Here is a 14,711-nt window from a genome sequence, read left to right as displayed (position 1 = left end):
AATATTTTCTAAATTTTTCTTTCATTTTTACACCCATATCAAAATAAGGTGCACCCCTACAATGAAGTTCACTCAACTTTGTGCACATGACAACAATTTTTGGTAAAGCAATGGGGCTTGTTGGATAGTAAACCCCGGATAAACTAGTTGTGCAAGATTTAAAAATTTGAAGGACCTCCGTAACGATCTCAATCAATAACCAGTTTCTAGGATCGTACGGTGCACATTTACCCCTACTTGACATTATTTGATGAAACGCAATTAGTGATTCTTTTTGTTGGATGGCTTTCTCAAACATATCACAAGTCGAGTTCCATCTTGTTGGACAATCCCAATTGGGCCCCAACCATTGACAATTAGCTTCATCACAAAATTTTTTGTATCTTGAAAATGTTTTATTGTTGCTAAAAACATCTCGTAACATTCTTTTAAAATTGTTTCTTTGCGTTTCGATCACGTTTAACCCATCTTGCACGGCCAAGTTGATAATATGTGCAATGCATCGGCTATGAAAAAACGCTCCATCACAAATAGGTTTATACTTTAATTTTAAATGGCCAACCGCGGCCGTATTGTTGGACGCGTTATCAAACGAAATTGAAAAGATTTTATCTTCAATCTTGTATTGTCGAATGACTTTATCCAAGAGTTTAAAAATATTTCTACCCGTGTGCGGGTAATCAAACAATTGAAACGCAACGGTTCGTTTCATCATTTGCCACGACCCGGGGTCAACCCAATGAGCCGTCACACAAATGTATGAGTCGGGCGAACCATTAGGTACCGACCACACATCCGTTGTTAAGTTTACACTAGTTTGTAAGTTTGAAAAGTATGAAATTAGTTCGGATTTAGCGTTTTTCCAAACTTTAAGACAATCTCTTCTAAGGGTCGAACGACTTACGTGTTGGTAGCGTGGTTGAACATACTTTTGCATCATCTCCGTGAATTGAGGGTTGTCGAAGTGGTTGAAAGGAAGTGTATTTTGAATCACAAAGTTTGAAAACTTTTGACGTACCGCTTCAAGGTCGTACGTAAACACCGTTCCTTGATTCGTCATCTCCGGCTGCGAACTACTTCCCGATTCGTCCTTCAAGGCCTTGCAAAAGGGCCTTTGTACATGCGCTCTTAAAGTGGAGTTTGCATCTTTGCCATAAAACTTCAAACAATGTTTGCATCGAGCTTTTTGGGTACCGTTAGACATTTCGCATAGGTCGAAATGTTGCCAAACATCTTGGTTTCGTTTCGTGGGGATGACCCGAACGACCATTTCTCCCGTGTTCGAGGCACCCATGTTGACGGATGAAGTAGCACTTTGGGAGGCCATGATAATCGACTACGAAATAAGAGCGTATGGAGTGGTAATGTGGTATAATTGAGCGTGAGATAACAAAATAATCGCGTATGTAATAAACGTTTAGAGCGTTTGGAGTTGTATAATCGAGTGTGATCTAACCAATACCCAACCTAAGCTATATATAGATGTTTGTGGGGGTAAAATGGGGGAAAAAAAAAACGGTCAAAAATTATAAAAAACGGCTATATGGCCGTTACTCAACGGGAAAAAACCGGTTTTTAACCGGTTAACCGGTTTTTTTATAACGGTCAAAAACCGGTTTATAAAAAAACCGGTTAACCGGTTTTTTAAAAAACCGGTTATTAAAAAAACCGGTTTTTTAATAACCGGTTATTAAAAAAAACCGGTTTTTTTTATAACCGGTTATAAAACCGGTTTTGGCTCCAAATTGTGTAACCGATATATAAACCGCCGGTTTGTAAACCGGTCAAACCGGTTTACAAAAAACCGGTTTTCTTAAAAACCGGTTTCCGGTTTAAACCGGCAAACCGGTTCGAGGACCGGTTTTTTTGACCACCTCTAGATGGGGGTATTAAAAAGGCGCCATTTAGCCGGGTAGCGAGGCTTTTAACAAGGACATGATAGGGGCCACCTTCAAATAACCAATCATATTTTTTTTGTTTTTTTTTTTATCTAATGTCTAGTTAAATCATAATGCATGAGTTAATGAGTGATTTAGTTAAAGCTCCAATGTCAACATAGCAGTGAGGTGACCCTTTAACTAACTAACTAACTAACTAACTAACTAACTAACGCTTCCAATAACAACCAAGCTTATACAAAGAAGATGGAAAAGACTAATTGAATTTAAACCTCAACTTGAAAATCATAATTGAAGAATTTCATCAGTTGTTTGGTCTAGACATAGGGTGATTTGGATTAGCGATTATCTCAAAAACTTGTTATGTATTTTGTTAATAAATTAGTTGAGGTGATATGCCTATATATTTAAGGCATTATATGAAAGATTTTTGCTATAAAAAGTTGTGTAGGATGACATTGGACTCCTTAGTTGTATCTCGTGTTCACAAACCAGATTGCGAACATCAACATGAAGGTCTTGTAGCTGAAGACCACACAAAAGTATCTCTTAACATAAACATACATGTGAAGAGATTTATGTATATACAGAGAGTTATATTCTCATAAGAGAGCTGCGAGATGATTACAAACTTTTTATAGAGAGGATCTAAATCAAACACTTATGGGCTTATCTGATGACTAGACTGGGTTAAGAGACAAGCATACTTTAAAAATATTACAAGAAAGAAAAAAAAAGTTTTAATAATATAAATAAACATTGAAAAAAGAATCTTACTAATCTCATATTTTAAAATTTTGAAACGAGCCAAAGATAACAATGGATCCAGTAGAATGTATAACAAGAATCTTGTTATGTATCTATAAAAGAGCGAACAACGATCGTGAAATTTCTGATGTCAATTTACACTCACGCCACAACCCATCTACAACAAGAGAAACCAATCCACATTCATGGCATGGACAAGTTAGGGTTTTTAATAAAGACAGGAACCATGCCCATTTGGTGTGAGCTTCATAAATGCAATGCAATCAAGATATACACCATTGAATGAAGGATGTGAAATTCAGATGTACCTATTAAATTCCCAAATCATGGAAAGGGCAATTTAGTAATCTCACAAGTAGCAACCCTATACATCTTTTTAGACCTTTTAGCTTATGTTCCCAATAATGTTACTTTACACCCAAATAATTAAACAAAATCTCAACACCATCAAATAGCAGCAGATCATAGATACTTTCAGAAAGACTCAATCAAAGTTAGATTTTCACTTTGGTTTCTTGATCATGAGAGGAGTGAATGATGACACCATGCTCACCATTAACGCCGCCGCGTCGGCGATCCAGACGGCGGAGAACAGAGCAACTCAGTCTTCTTCGGTTCAGGTAAAAAAAAATTCACTCTTTATTATTCAATTATGATCTTTTGAATAAACTGTTGATGGGTTTTGTTTATTGATCAAAATCCTTGATGGGTTTTGTTTTTTTAATTTCAATTTTAAGATCTGGGTTTCAAAGATCTTGAAATCTTGATTATCCGTTAAGCTTTTTTTTGTTGATTGAATTTAATCATTTTATACAGAAAAGAAGATGGGTTAGATGTTGGAACATATCATTATGTTTTGGATCTCAAAAACATACCAAGAAAATTGGTGATTCTGTTATTGTTCCTGAACCTCGTTTTTTACGAACTGAACCTCAACCACCGACAACCATGTCTCAACCACCGTCAGTTGTACTTCCCTTCATTGCCCCACCGTCATCTCCGGCGTCTTTTTTACAATCTGAGCCACCGTCGGCCACACATTCCCCTGGCGGCGTCCTGTCATTCACCGCGGTCTCCGGTGGCATGTATTCGCCCTGCGGACCCAATAATATGTTCGCCATTGGCCCGTATGCGCACGAAACACAATTGGTGTCACCGCCCGTCTTTTCGACTTACACCACCGAACCGTCCACCGCTCCTTTTACACCGCCTCCCGAGTCGGTTCATATGACCACGCCGTCCTCGCCCGAGGTCCCGTATGCCCGGTATTTCGGGTTGGGTAACCAAAATAATATCGTACCGTACGAGTTTCAATCGTATCAGTTGTACCCGGGTAGCCCGATGGGCCCTTTGAAATCTCCCGGCTCGGGAGTTTCTAATTCGGGTGCATCATCACCGTTTCTTCATTTTCCGACAAGTGGGAAGGTGTCCCCTTGCCAATGGGGATCCCAGACAGGATCTGGGGTGCTGACACCAGATCCTGTGGGTCCCGTGTCTCGTGATGGATGTCTAGTCACGAGTATGGGACCTTCTAGAAACCAGGATCAACCGCATTTGGTTGATCATAGAGTTTCCTTTGAGGTCACACCTGAACAAGTTGTCAGGTGTGTTGAAAGGAGGCGGTGTGCTGATGTGGCGAATGGCCGTGAAGGCTCCAATGGAGAGGGTGGGCAGAGACATAAGAGGGATCGATCCACAAACACACTCGGGTCTGTTAAGGAGTTCAACTTTAATAGCACAGATGGAGCTGAACCCGATTGGTGGACACGCGAGAATGTTGTTGGAAACGAAAATGGGCCAACCAAGAACTGGTCTTTCTTCCCCATGATGCAGCCGGGTGTCAGCTAATGATCGGAAAACCGACGAAAGAAACATCAAGAATTCAGGAAATCAAGAATCACAAGATATTGATGACCCTTTAGGAGTTGGTGTTCCTACATAGAAAAGATCTCTTGTTTTCCCTTAAAAGAGACATAAAACCTAACACTCCATACATATAACCTATAAATAAGATGGGTGATTGAACAAATGTACAAGTGTATTATGACCTATGTGATTGAACAAGAAAATTGTGAAGAGATCAAGATTTTGTAGGTTAAGTGTTGTCTTATTTTATTTAGGCAAATTGATGGTGAGAATGGTTTTTTCTTTTCTAATGATGTTTTGTATATTCACATGGTACTGCTTTTGATGCATTGTGTACAAGTCTTCTATTAATGATATATGAAGAATCCTATGTTTGGATGGTTTATCTGTTATTTGCCTATTGGTGTCAAGACTTTGGTCAGGAATTGGAGAGGATATCCAAGAAACCTCCAATAGACAGCAATAGTATGTTCAAATATACACGAATGTAGACATTCTAGTCAAAGTCAAAGTCAAAATCTATGGTCAAACAAGTATTTTAGTTTACTTTGACCAAGTGATTTTTATTTCCTTTTGGCGATAATAGGTTGCGATTGAATCGGTCAATTTTGAGTGAACCAAATAAAACCAGTAAAAACTTGAAAAGAAAAATGAACGAACCGTCAATTTTGAGTAAAACAGATAAAACCAGTAAAAGCCGTAGAAAAAAATGATTAGAACCTGACGATGTTCACATCTTTGTTTGTTGATAAGTTTTGAAGTCAACGTTGACCAAACAAACCAACTTACCTAATCAACCCTTAAAGCTAAAGGTCCTAACTTTTTAAGTCATTGATGAATAACGGTTAGTTAATCCAAATTAATTGTTGTTAAAAGAATACTCAACTTACTTGCCATGTTGATACCAAACAAAGACTAGTAGCTAAACTATGACCCCACAAGTAAGAAATTGGCAATTTGACAACTTGCATTGCACCCACCAGATTCCCTTTCTAATCATCTATCTTATAAACGTTTAACGAATAACTTTATAAAATAATCTTTCATGAATTAAATTATATAAATTGGTTTTTTAATAATCAAGATACCTGTTTGACAATAATTTATGCTGACAACTTAATATTTGTCACTTATAAGTTTCATTGCTAAGAACAATCCTATTCACGTTTACGCTCGACTTACACTTGATTTTGCTCACAAAGAATATATGTTTATGTATTTCATTCACAATCGTTATTGTGAACAAAGCGAGTATAAGTTAAATGTAAATTTATGATGTTTGCCTTTGAAGCGAAAGTAAAATTTCCGAATACCTTTAGTTACGTTGTCCATATGTGTTATCATATGACATTGAGTCATAGTTCGAGTTATTAAAATACAATTTATCACTATCAATAATCAATATAGAGCGTCTTTAATACATGTTACATTGAAAAATACAAGAGAAAAAAAGATCATTTCTAGTTTTCTACATGCTCATTCAAGATGATAAGTTGTAAAAGAATAATGAAAGAAAATATTAAGAAAAATTCAAACAAGAGATGTAAGTTTACCTACTTCCAAGTTGTTTTTGTATTAGAAAAAAAAAACTTAAAATCTAGGAAACAATTTGCAGAAATATTTTATGGGGCATATTCTATTGTGATTGGAACCTCTCCCAATAAATAACAATAAATACATACTTAAATCTTCACAAAATCACCCAATTATCTGGTCCAGCTTGGCTTGCTTTCAAAAACAAACTGCCAGCCTCCTATGTTGACAACCATATATGTGTGAGTGTGACCACAATAATATTATTTGCTTCTCACTTAACCCCCTCTACAAAACACCTCCATCCCATTATTTCCACCACCATTTTATTACACATTCTTGCCTTCAAGAAACCATCAAATCTTGATAAAAATGCCTCCTTTTTCACAATCAGACCCCATCTCAAATGGGTTTCAGTTTCACACAAAACCCATAAAAACAATCACCAAAACCACCACTCTTTGACCAATATCATCACCATTGATGTAGGTGGTCAACTCTTTCAAACCACCAAACAAACACTAACCTTAGCTGGCTCCAAAACCATTTTCTCCAATCTCTTTGATTCATGTGAAGCAAATAATATTAATAACATCCCATTTATTGACAGAGACCCTGAATTGTTTTCAATCCTTCTATCTTTATTAAGAACAGGTAACCTCCCATCAAAAGCCAAAGCTTTTGACATTCAAGATATCATCTTTGAAGCAAGATATTATGGAATTGATGACCTTCTAGTTCAATCTCAGTCAAACCCATCTCAGTTTGAGCCTTTTAATCTTGAAAAATCAGTCATTTTGCCTTTAAGTGGTAGAGACTCACCTTCTGCTATTGCCACAACACCAAATGGGTCAGTTCATGTGTCACATGGCAGCAAGATTACATCTTTTGACTGGTCTTTACAAAGAAAGTCAACAACTTTGACCAGTTTCACAGCTATTGATTCTTTACTAGCTTTATCACCAAATGTTGTGGCAGCTGGTGCTACAGATTTTTCAGGGTTGCATATTCTTGATCTTGATTTAGGGGCTGTTACACAAACACTAAGCTGGGCTAATGCAACAAAATCCAGCTCAACTGTTCAAGCTATTGGGGTTTCACCTGAGTTCTTGTTTACTAGTTTTGAATCTGGAAGAAGAAACTCAAACACTATAATGGTTTATGATGTTAATAGTTTCAAAGCTGTTACTGAGATTGGTCATAATGAAATATTTGGAGCCAATCTTGACTCTGCAATCCCGTCAACTAAGTTGACTTGGATTCCTAGTATGAATCTGTTAATGGCCTCTGGGTCCCACAGCAGTCCTGCTGGTGTAACAGGAAACATAAAGTTTTGGGATTTAAGATCAGGGAATGCGGTTTGGGAAGTCAAAGAAACCGTTGACTGTTTTTCGGATATCACGGTTTCTGATACCCTTTCGGCTGTTTTCAAGATTGGTGTAAACTCGGGAGAGGTTTCGTGTATCGATTTAAGAAAGTTTGGATCTTGTGAGTCATGGGATTATCTTGGTGAGAGTAAAAAAGTCAACGTTGACAAGAAAGTCAAAGAAGGGTTTGGTTGCAAGGTTGAAACACATGGGAATCAAGTGTTTTGTGGTAAGCAAGGGAAACTGGAGTTATGGTCAGAGGTGTTAATGGGTTCTTCGAATAATGTTAAAGATCGAATCTTTAGGAAGAACGTGTTGGGACGTGTTAAGGATTTGGGCGGAAGTAGGATCATGAATATGGGGTTTGGAGGTAATAAGATGTTTGTTACTAGAAAAGATCAGCAATGTGTTGAAGTTTGGCAAACCGTGAGAAGATTTTGATTATTACTAGTGTTTAAATTTTTATTCTTTTGTTCATTTGTATGTAATTTAGTTTGTGGTCTATGTTAACATAAATGCTAGAACACATATTCTAATACAAGATTAGATATAACCTGGTACAAACATATTATCCATACACTGATTCTAAAACATCATCCACCATATTTAAACAAGGAAACATCCAAAGGAAGCTCTCGTAAGCATCACTTTGACTTGGTCAACCTCATTCCAAATTCCCATAGTTTCTTGGCCAAATCGGCATTTCTAGCCTTAGCGCTCGGTTTAGCCACATTATTATCAGCAAAATACTCGCCACTAACCCCTTTTACCTGTGGGTTTAATGCCAAATAGCATGTTGTTGAAGCTCCCTGACAAGACCAAGCAACAGTTACGAACTTATAGTTATTAGCTAACCAATTATACCAGTAATGTTTAAAGAACAAGCCTGTGGGATATCCTTTTGAAAGTGTTTAAAGAGCCCATATAAGAAAACTATTTCAAGAAATAGCAAGAAAAAGTTAACATCATAAACAAGAAAAAAAACAATGTTATGGAAAAGTTGAAAAAACTTGTGATTACTAGACATAAAGTTCGAGTGGCGTGAAAGATTGGTTGCGATAACTCCAGGATGCAACGCGTTGGCAGTTATGTTTTTCCCTTCTTCCTGCATTTAACAATAAACATGCTACTTGTCAGCTGTCACTACACAACTTTGCAACATTAAGAATTCATGATTTTAAAATATATAGCAACTATGTGTGCAGTTATCATTTGTGATAATTACCTTAAAGCGCCTTGCTAGCTCCTTGGCATGTAGAATGTTAGCAAGCTTTGATTGCCCATAAGCATAGAAACTATTGTAGCTGAAAAGTTGATGGATGGATGTTAGGTGAAATCAAGTATCATAACCGGTTATATATAGAGTTTGGATTTGTTATCTAACTTTCCATGCCAACTTTTGTCTCACTTGCATTTAATCTTGTATTGAGACAAAAATGAGGTATGAAAAGCGACTAGTTCTCGACTCATATGACAAATGGTAAAGCGAAACAAATCTAGTAAACGCTAGCTAAGGCTCTAATTTCCACTTTCATCGTTAATCACAGAGTGAGGCCCGCAAAACACAATAAAATGTACTAAAAGGATGGACTTATACCATTTTTCATCATTTAGTTTATCGAACATGATTCCTTCTTTGTAGGTCAGCCTATGAAGAAACACTAACCGAACCCCGGACAGATTACTGGTAACCTGGGGGTTAGATAGATGTTTCCCACGAGGGTTTAGACCCTGAGAAGATGGTTCTTCTGATAACCTGCAAAACAGACACCGTGAGCTCGTCACTGAGAAGGGGGGGGGGGGGGTTCCTCCTTGTGACCACCCTCCGACGTGAGAATCAGACTAGATTGCTCTTTAAATATAAAAGTATATTAAGAGATTGCTAGAGCAGATATCAGGTATAATATGATGATAATCCGATAAGATATGATAATACAAGATAAGATCAGATGGTCATACCATTTGTGGTATTTATAGCCGAAGGTAGGTTTCCAAGGAGGTATGGCCGGCTGCAACAGTGTTCCTGTTCACCAACAGTAGTCTACGCACGTGCCCTGCTGGTAGTTGGTGGGTAGGTAGCGGCTGACAGCGACCAGGCCTGCTGTATACTATTCCTTTTCCACCAACTGTCAGCTACGCACGTGGTATGACAAGAGTTGGTGAGTAGGCAGCGGCTAATAGTGACATACAGTGTAGGAGCATGCTGCTCGCCATACTGTTGTCTATAAGCTGTCGTATCTTTAGTCAGATCTTTTTCCCATACCTCGTCAGGTACAGTACAGAAGATCTTTCTGTATCGTACGGACTGGCTTATTTGGGCGGGAGTATTCCCCCTCCCGCCCTTGTGCGGGATTGTTCCCGGCTTCGCTCATTCTCAGGTGACACTGAACGATTGAGAGCTAAGTGCCTTGTGCGTGTAGCCTTGCTGCGCGGGTGGCCTTCCCTAATGGCTTGTATCCGAGGCTGCGGGGACAGGCGGAGTCCTTCACCATTGGGAGGCATTTCCTGCGGGACCAGCTTGCGTACTGCGCGTAAGGACGTCACGTCTCTGAGCATGGTTGGTCCTGCGGATCCAGTTGGTTTCTGCGCAGACGTCCCTGTTTAAGGTGAGTCTTGCGGGTTCAACTGGGCTCTGCTGGGACCTACCTCTTCAAGTCCCCCCAGTCCAATGTTCTTCTCATGCGTGTTTAATAAAGTGAGGTGAACTTTTGGACTTAAGCAAAGGGTTTTGAAAAGGCTTTTTTAAGGTTTTCCATGGGGATTCTTCCCGCGGAAGTCCTTGTCACTTGCAGAAATTCCCGAGTTTCCTGCTTGGTCTTTGGGTATGATGCGGGTAGGTCTGTAACCTCCTCGCAAGTCAGGAGCGTTGAGTCCCACTTGTGTGGATTCTCCATGAGGTTTTGGTAGTTTTGAACATAGTGATCAATTATGTTAAAACCACCAATTCCATCCTGGAGCTTCAAACAACGTAGTTCTCGACGTTCCCGCAATGCGGGGATGTTATTTCCGCTTCCGCAAGCATTGCCCAGAAGATCCTTCTTGGTTTCAATTCCCAGCGGAGCGCTAGGTATGTGAAGGGTTTTGCCTTAACACTGTACCAGCGCTCGTCTTACGGTTACTTTACTTCCAAGGTATTCCTGACTTCAATTCCCTGCGGTGGCGCCAATGAAGAAACACTAACCGAACCCCGGACAGATTACTGGTAACCTGGGGGTTAGATAGATGTTTCCCACGAGGGGTTAGACCCTGAGAAGATGGTTCTTCTGATAACCTGCAAAACAGACACCGTGAGCTCGTCACTGAGAAGGGGGGTTCCTCCTTGTGACCACCCTCCGGCGTGAGAATCAGACTAGATTGCTCTTTAAATATAAAAGTATATTAAGAGATTGCTAGAGCAGATATCAGGTATAATATGATGATAATCCGATAAGATATGATAATACAAGATAAGATCAGATGGTCATACCATTTGTGGTATTTATAGCCGAAGGTAGGTTTCCAAGGAGGTATGGCCGGCTGCAACAGTGTTCCTGTTCACCAACAGTAGTCTACGCACGTGCCCTGCTGGTAGTTGGTGGGTAGGTAGCGGCTGACAGCGACCAGGCCTGCTGTATACTATTCCTTTTCCACCAACTGTCAGCTACGCACGTGGTATGACAAGAGTTGGTGAGTAGGCAGCGGCTAATAGTGACATACAGTGTAGGAGCATGCTGCTCGCCATACTGTTGTCTATAAGCTGTCGTATCTTTAGTCAGATCTTTTTCCCATACCTCGTCAGGTACAGTACAGAAGATCTTTCTGTATCGTACGGACTGGCTTATTTGGGCGGGAGTATTCCCCCTCCCGCCCTTGTGCGGGATTGTTCCCGGCTTCGCTCATTCTCAGGTGACACTGAACGATTGAGAGCTAAGTGCCTTGTGCGTGTAGCCTTGCTGCGCGGGTGGCCTTCCCTAATGGCTTGTATCCGAGGCTGCGGGGACAGGCGGAGTCCTTCACCATTGGGAGGCATTTCCTGCGGGACCAGCTTGCGTACTGCGCGTAAGGACGTCACGTCTCTGAGCATGGTTGGTCCTGCGGATCCAGTTGGTTTCTGCGCAGACGTCCCTGTTTAAGGTGAGTCTTGCGGGTTCAACTGGGCTCTGCTGGGACCTACCTCTTCAGCCTATGAAGCAGTGATGAAACTATAACGATCCTCCCTTCTCGTCCGTATATTTGAGCAGTATTTTTCATCGTATCCAACAACAGATTCGTCAAATGAAAATGCCTTAAATTATAAGAAACATGAGTTCCTTTATGAGAATTTTCTTCTATGAGAAACAAAAGTGTGATATATGAATGAAACATAACATTAATATACCAAGATAGTTAGTCGCGAATTGACTTTCGATTCCATCTTTAGAAAGGGAAAACGGAGGAGCCATCAAATTTTTGAAAACAAAAAATAATTATAAAAAATGTGTGTATGTGTATCTTACATGAGTATGTTAAGTGGCAGACCCTTGGAGAAGTACTCATTTGCAAAATTTGTTACAGATTCTAGTGAACTAACATAAAGCTTCATAACATCAATGGTAGCACTAGAGCAACCTTTGATTATGGTTTCCTTACACTTTGTAGCTGCTTCCAAATTTCTGGCAGCCATAACTACATGTACATCGCGTAAAGCTAGCACACGCGCTGTTTCTAGGCCTATGCCACTTGTTGGTCCTAAATGACCAAGAGTAATAGAAAGGCATGAATACTCCAAAGTAGCCACTTAATGAATTAAACTTATCTTAGGTACAAATCAAGATTCATCAAGATCAATATTTTTAAGCAAACTTAGCTAAAAGTCACATAAATTGTAAATACTTTGAGCTAAAGACAGAGAATATAAAAAACCTGTTATGATGTCAGTTAAGCCATGACCATCAATTCCTTTTGTAACATGATCTTCTGCTGTGTTTCTGGCTGAGAAACCAGATTTTCCTTTGAAAGCAATTAGCCAAGGCATGCTTACACTTTTTTTATTATTATTTTTCTTTTCTTTTTTTAAGATATATAGTAAAACCAAAGTTGGATTCTTGTATGGTTTTTATACCAATATGGCAATCATTAATAATCTATAAATTCTGTACACTCAATTACTCGAAGGATATGGAGTGCCTTTTGACTTTTAATTAGTGTATCAAGGGCAAATGTGTAAGTACAAAGATGGAAGAAATGACAAAATGGCTTTTCCTAATTAAGTTTTGCTATTAATGATATGGACAATGAACATTATACATCACATGTGTTCAAATGGTTTTATTTAAATTCTATTTTTTTTATAATAAAGATTTTATTTTTATAGTTAATATCATTTGAATTTAGAACAAGGCAGGTTGGACAAGGACTAAGACTACATAGTAACATAACCCGTTTGTTTGAATTCATTTAAACTTGTTGATTGAGTCATACCTTTTCTTTTCAATAATCTCATATTTTATTTGTTGGGAAAATTCATAAAACAACAAGAAATTTTCAAAAATAATAAACTATTTTGAAAATTTCCAAGGAAGGCCCGTCTCAATCTCGTATTCATGATAAGATTCAACGGCGAATGAGGAACTGTCACGTGGCTTCAAATCTCATCGTGAGATCTATCTCATCATGACGATGAGATTTGAAGCCATGTGGCAGTTCCTCATTCGCCGTTAAGTTTCATCGTTAAGATGAGACTGGGACGGACCATTTTGGGAAATTCAAAAGGACGGGTTTTTTAAGAATTTCCCCTCAAATAAGCCATTTGGAGAGAGAAGTTTCCAAAATGACCCACTAATTTTATCTTCATGCTGGAAACCGTTAAAAAATCAATCTTCGAAGTTGAGATCATAGACAAATGAGAAACTGATATGTGGCGACCAAACTCATTGTCGAAGATGAAGTTGAGCTCATCTCATTGTGACCATGAGTTTGAGCTCAAAATTCATCGTAAAAATGAGTTTGGATGCATATGTGTCAGGTTTTTTATTGATATTTTGAATAACGTAGATTTTCTTGCGCAAAAATTTTATAATATTCAAACTTGTAACAAGTAGTATCAAAAAGGTGAAAATATTACTAGATCAAATTGCTTATTAAGACCTAAATAACCATGTAGTTGTGATTGGCACAAGAGATATTTTTGTGAAAAAAAAAACAAAACACTTTGAAATTCCAACAAAGATTAGATTTTATTCTTTAGTCAATTCAAGTGGATTCAAAGTGAACGTAACTTTTTTTCTTTTTAATGTTAGAGCATACTAAGAGTAACTTTTCTATATTTATTTTTATCACTACATAAAAAATATTACATGTTTTATATTATTTTTAATTAAATAATACTTTATATATATTTATCATTATATTTTATGTTTTTTTACTTTCAACAAATATTAAAAAATTATAGTGTATTAATTCTCCAAATTTATTCATAATTTCCTCAAGACCAATAACATTTTCTCTATCTTCCACTCACAATCACTTAAAACCATACTCTAAAAATAGTATACACAATCACATATTTTAGAGTACCTTTAATGAATGCTTTTATTATTATAAGACTATCATCTATGGTGAGGGTCATCGATGCCCCTTCACATTGTCACGTCAGCGCCACGTAAGCACCAGAGGGCATCGAAGCCCCAACCTATAATATCCTTTTATGGTTTAATGCTCCTTGGGCGCCCCATTATATATATATACACATATATATATGTATATATATGTATGTATGTATACATGTATGTATCTGCATGAGAGATGAGAGAAAGAGGGCCCACAACAATTACCCAAAGGCGCCGATCGTCCAAACGACCTTCCTCCACCGCACCCCACCACCAAGGGCGCCCCTTGGTGGTGTTCCGCACCCAAAGGCGTCCATTTTTGTTGTCCATCACGCCCATAGTGGCTCGTCTTATTAAATTTTTGTCATGTGCTTGGATAATATTATTAAAATTAAAATACATAAAAACAAAAGGCTATAAAAATCAAATTTTTTATCATGTAATCAACGTTTTCTCTTTCTATATATCTCACGTCTATTCAAACTAACATTTTTTTTTCTCTATTAGAGTTAACTTTATCGAAACATGTTATATATAAAAAAAAGTCGGGCGTGAATTGATTTACATATAAACTTGTTTAAAATATAAATTAACCACCGCTGCAGCTGGTGATCCGTATCCTCCCCCCCTCTAGCTGCCGATGATTGTGATGGTGGGTGACTAGGTTTGTGTTTTCGTGTCTAGGGAGGGGGGTAAACATTTCTCTCGTCCTA

The 14,711-nt window shown here is 38.3% G+C and overlaps 2 protein-coding genes and 1 pseudogene across 2 annotated transcripts; 2 read left to right on the top strand and 1 right to left on the bottom strand.

Annotated features, from left to right (window-relative positions):
- The first annotated feature begins 2,845 nt into the window (after positions 1-2,845).
- On the top strand, positions 2,846-4,933 carry LOC143623481 (uncharacterized protein At1g76660-like). The gene is made up of 2 exons (XM_077094383.1): positions 2,846-3,286; positions 3,483-4,933. Exons 1-2 carry the CDS (start codon positions 3,188-3,190, stop codon positions 4,512-4,514), a joined length of 1,131 nt encoding a protein of 376 aa, XP_076950498.1. The 5' UTR covers positions 2,846-3,187; the 3' UTR covers positions 4,515-4,933.
- Positions 4,934-6,437: 1,504 nt separating this feature from the next.
- LOC143623472 (BTB/POZ domain-containing protein At5g41330 pseudogene) lies at positions 6,438-7,873 on the top strand (annotated as a pseudogene).
- A 203-nt stretch (positions 7,874-8,076) lies between these two features.
- Positions 8,077-12,425, bottom strand: LOC143623461 (short-chain dehydrogenase TIC 32, chloroplastic-like). The gene is made up of 9 exons (XM_077094368.1): positions 12,314-12,425; positions 11,909-12,139; positions 11,780-11,870; positions 11,595-11,696; positions 9,030-9,080; positions 8,658-8,736; positions 8,453-8,537; positions 8,319-8,365; positions 8,077-8,241 (listed from the first exon to the last, which is right to left on the bottom strand). Exons 1-9 carry the CDS (start codon positions 12,423-12,425, stop codon positions 8,077-8,079), a joined length of 963 nt encoding a protein of 320 aa, XP_076950483.1.
- Positions 12,426-14,711: the final 2,286 nt, after the last annotated feature.

This window comes from Bidens hawaiensis, unplaced genomic scaffold, assembly GCF_021521415.1.
Source record: "Bidens hawaiensis isolate Kalapana, Puna unplaced genomic scaffold, B.hawaiensis_p1.1 tig00000369_1, whole genome shotgun sequence".
NCBI classification, from domain to species: domain Eukaryota; kingdom Viridiplantae; phylum Streptophyta; class Magnoliopsida; order Asterales; family Asteraceae; genus Bidens; species Bidens hawaiensis.
Note: the sequence above shows the minus strand (reverse complement) of the source record. Positions and strands in the feature narration are given on the sequence as shown.

Bases quoted from the DNA above. Each gene is read 5' to 3' on its own strand.
- LOC143623481 (XM_077094383.1), top strand. From the start codon at position 3,188: ATGAGAGGAGTGAATGATGACACCATGCTCACCATTAACGCCGCCGCG. The intron at 3,287-3,482 runs GTAAAAAAAAAT...CATTTTATACAG, and splicing joins CTCAGTCTTCTTCGGTTCAG to AAAAGAAGATGGGTTAGATG.
- LOC143623461 (XM_077094368.1), bottom strand. From the start codon at position 12,425: ATGCCTTGGCTAATTGCTTTCAAAGGAAAATCTGGTTTCTCAGCCAGA. The intron at 12,140-12,313 runs GTTTTTTATATT...TTGGTCATTTAG, and splicing joins CTTAACTGACATCATAACAG to GACCAACAAGTGGCATAGGC. The intron at 8,366-8,452 runs GTAATCACAAGT...TTCTTGAAATAG, and splicing joins CCACTCGAACTTTATGTCTA to TTTTCTTATATGGGCTCTTT.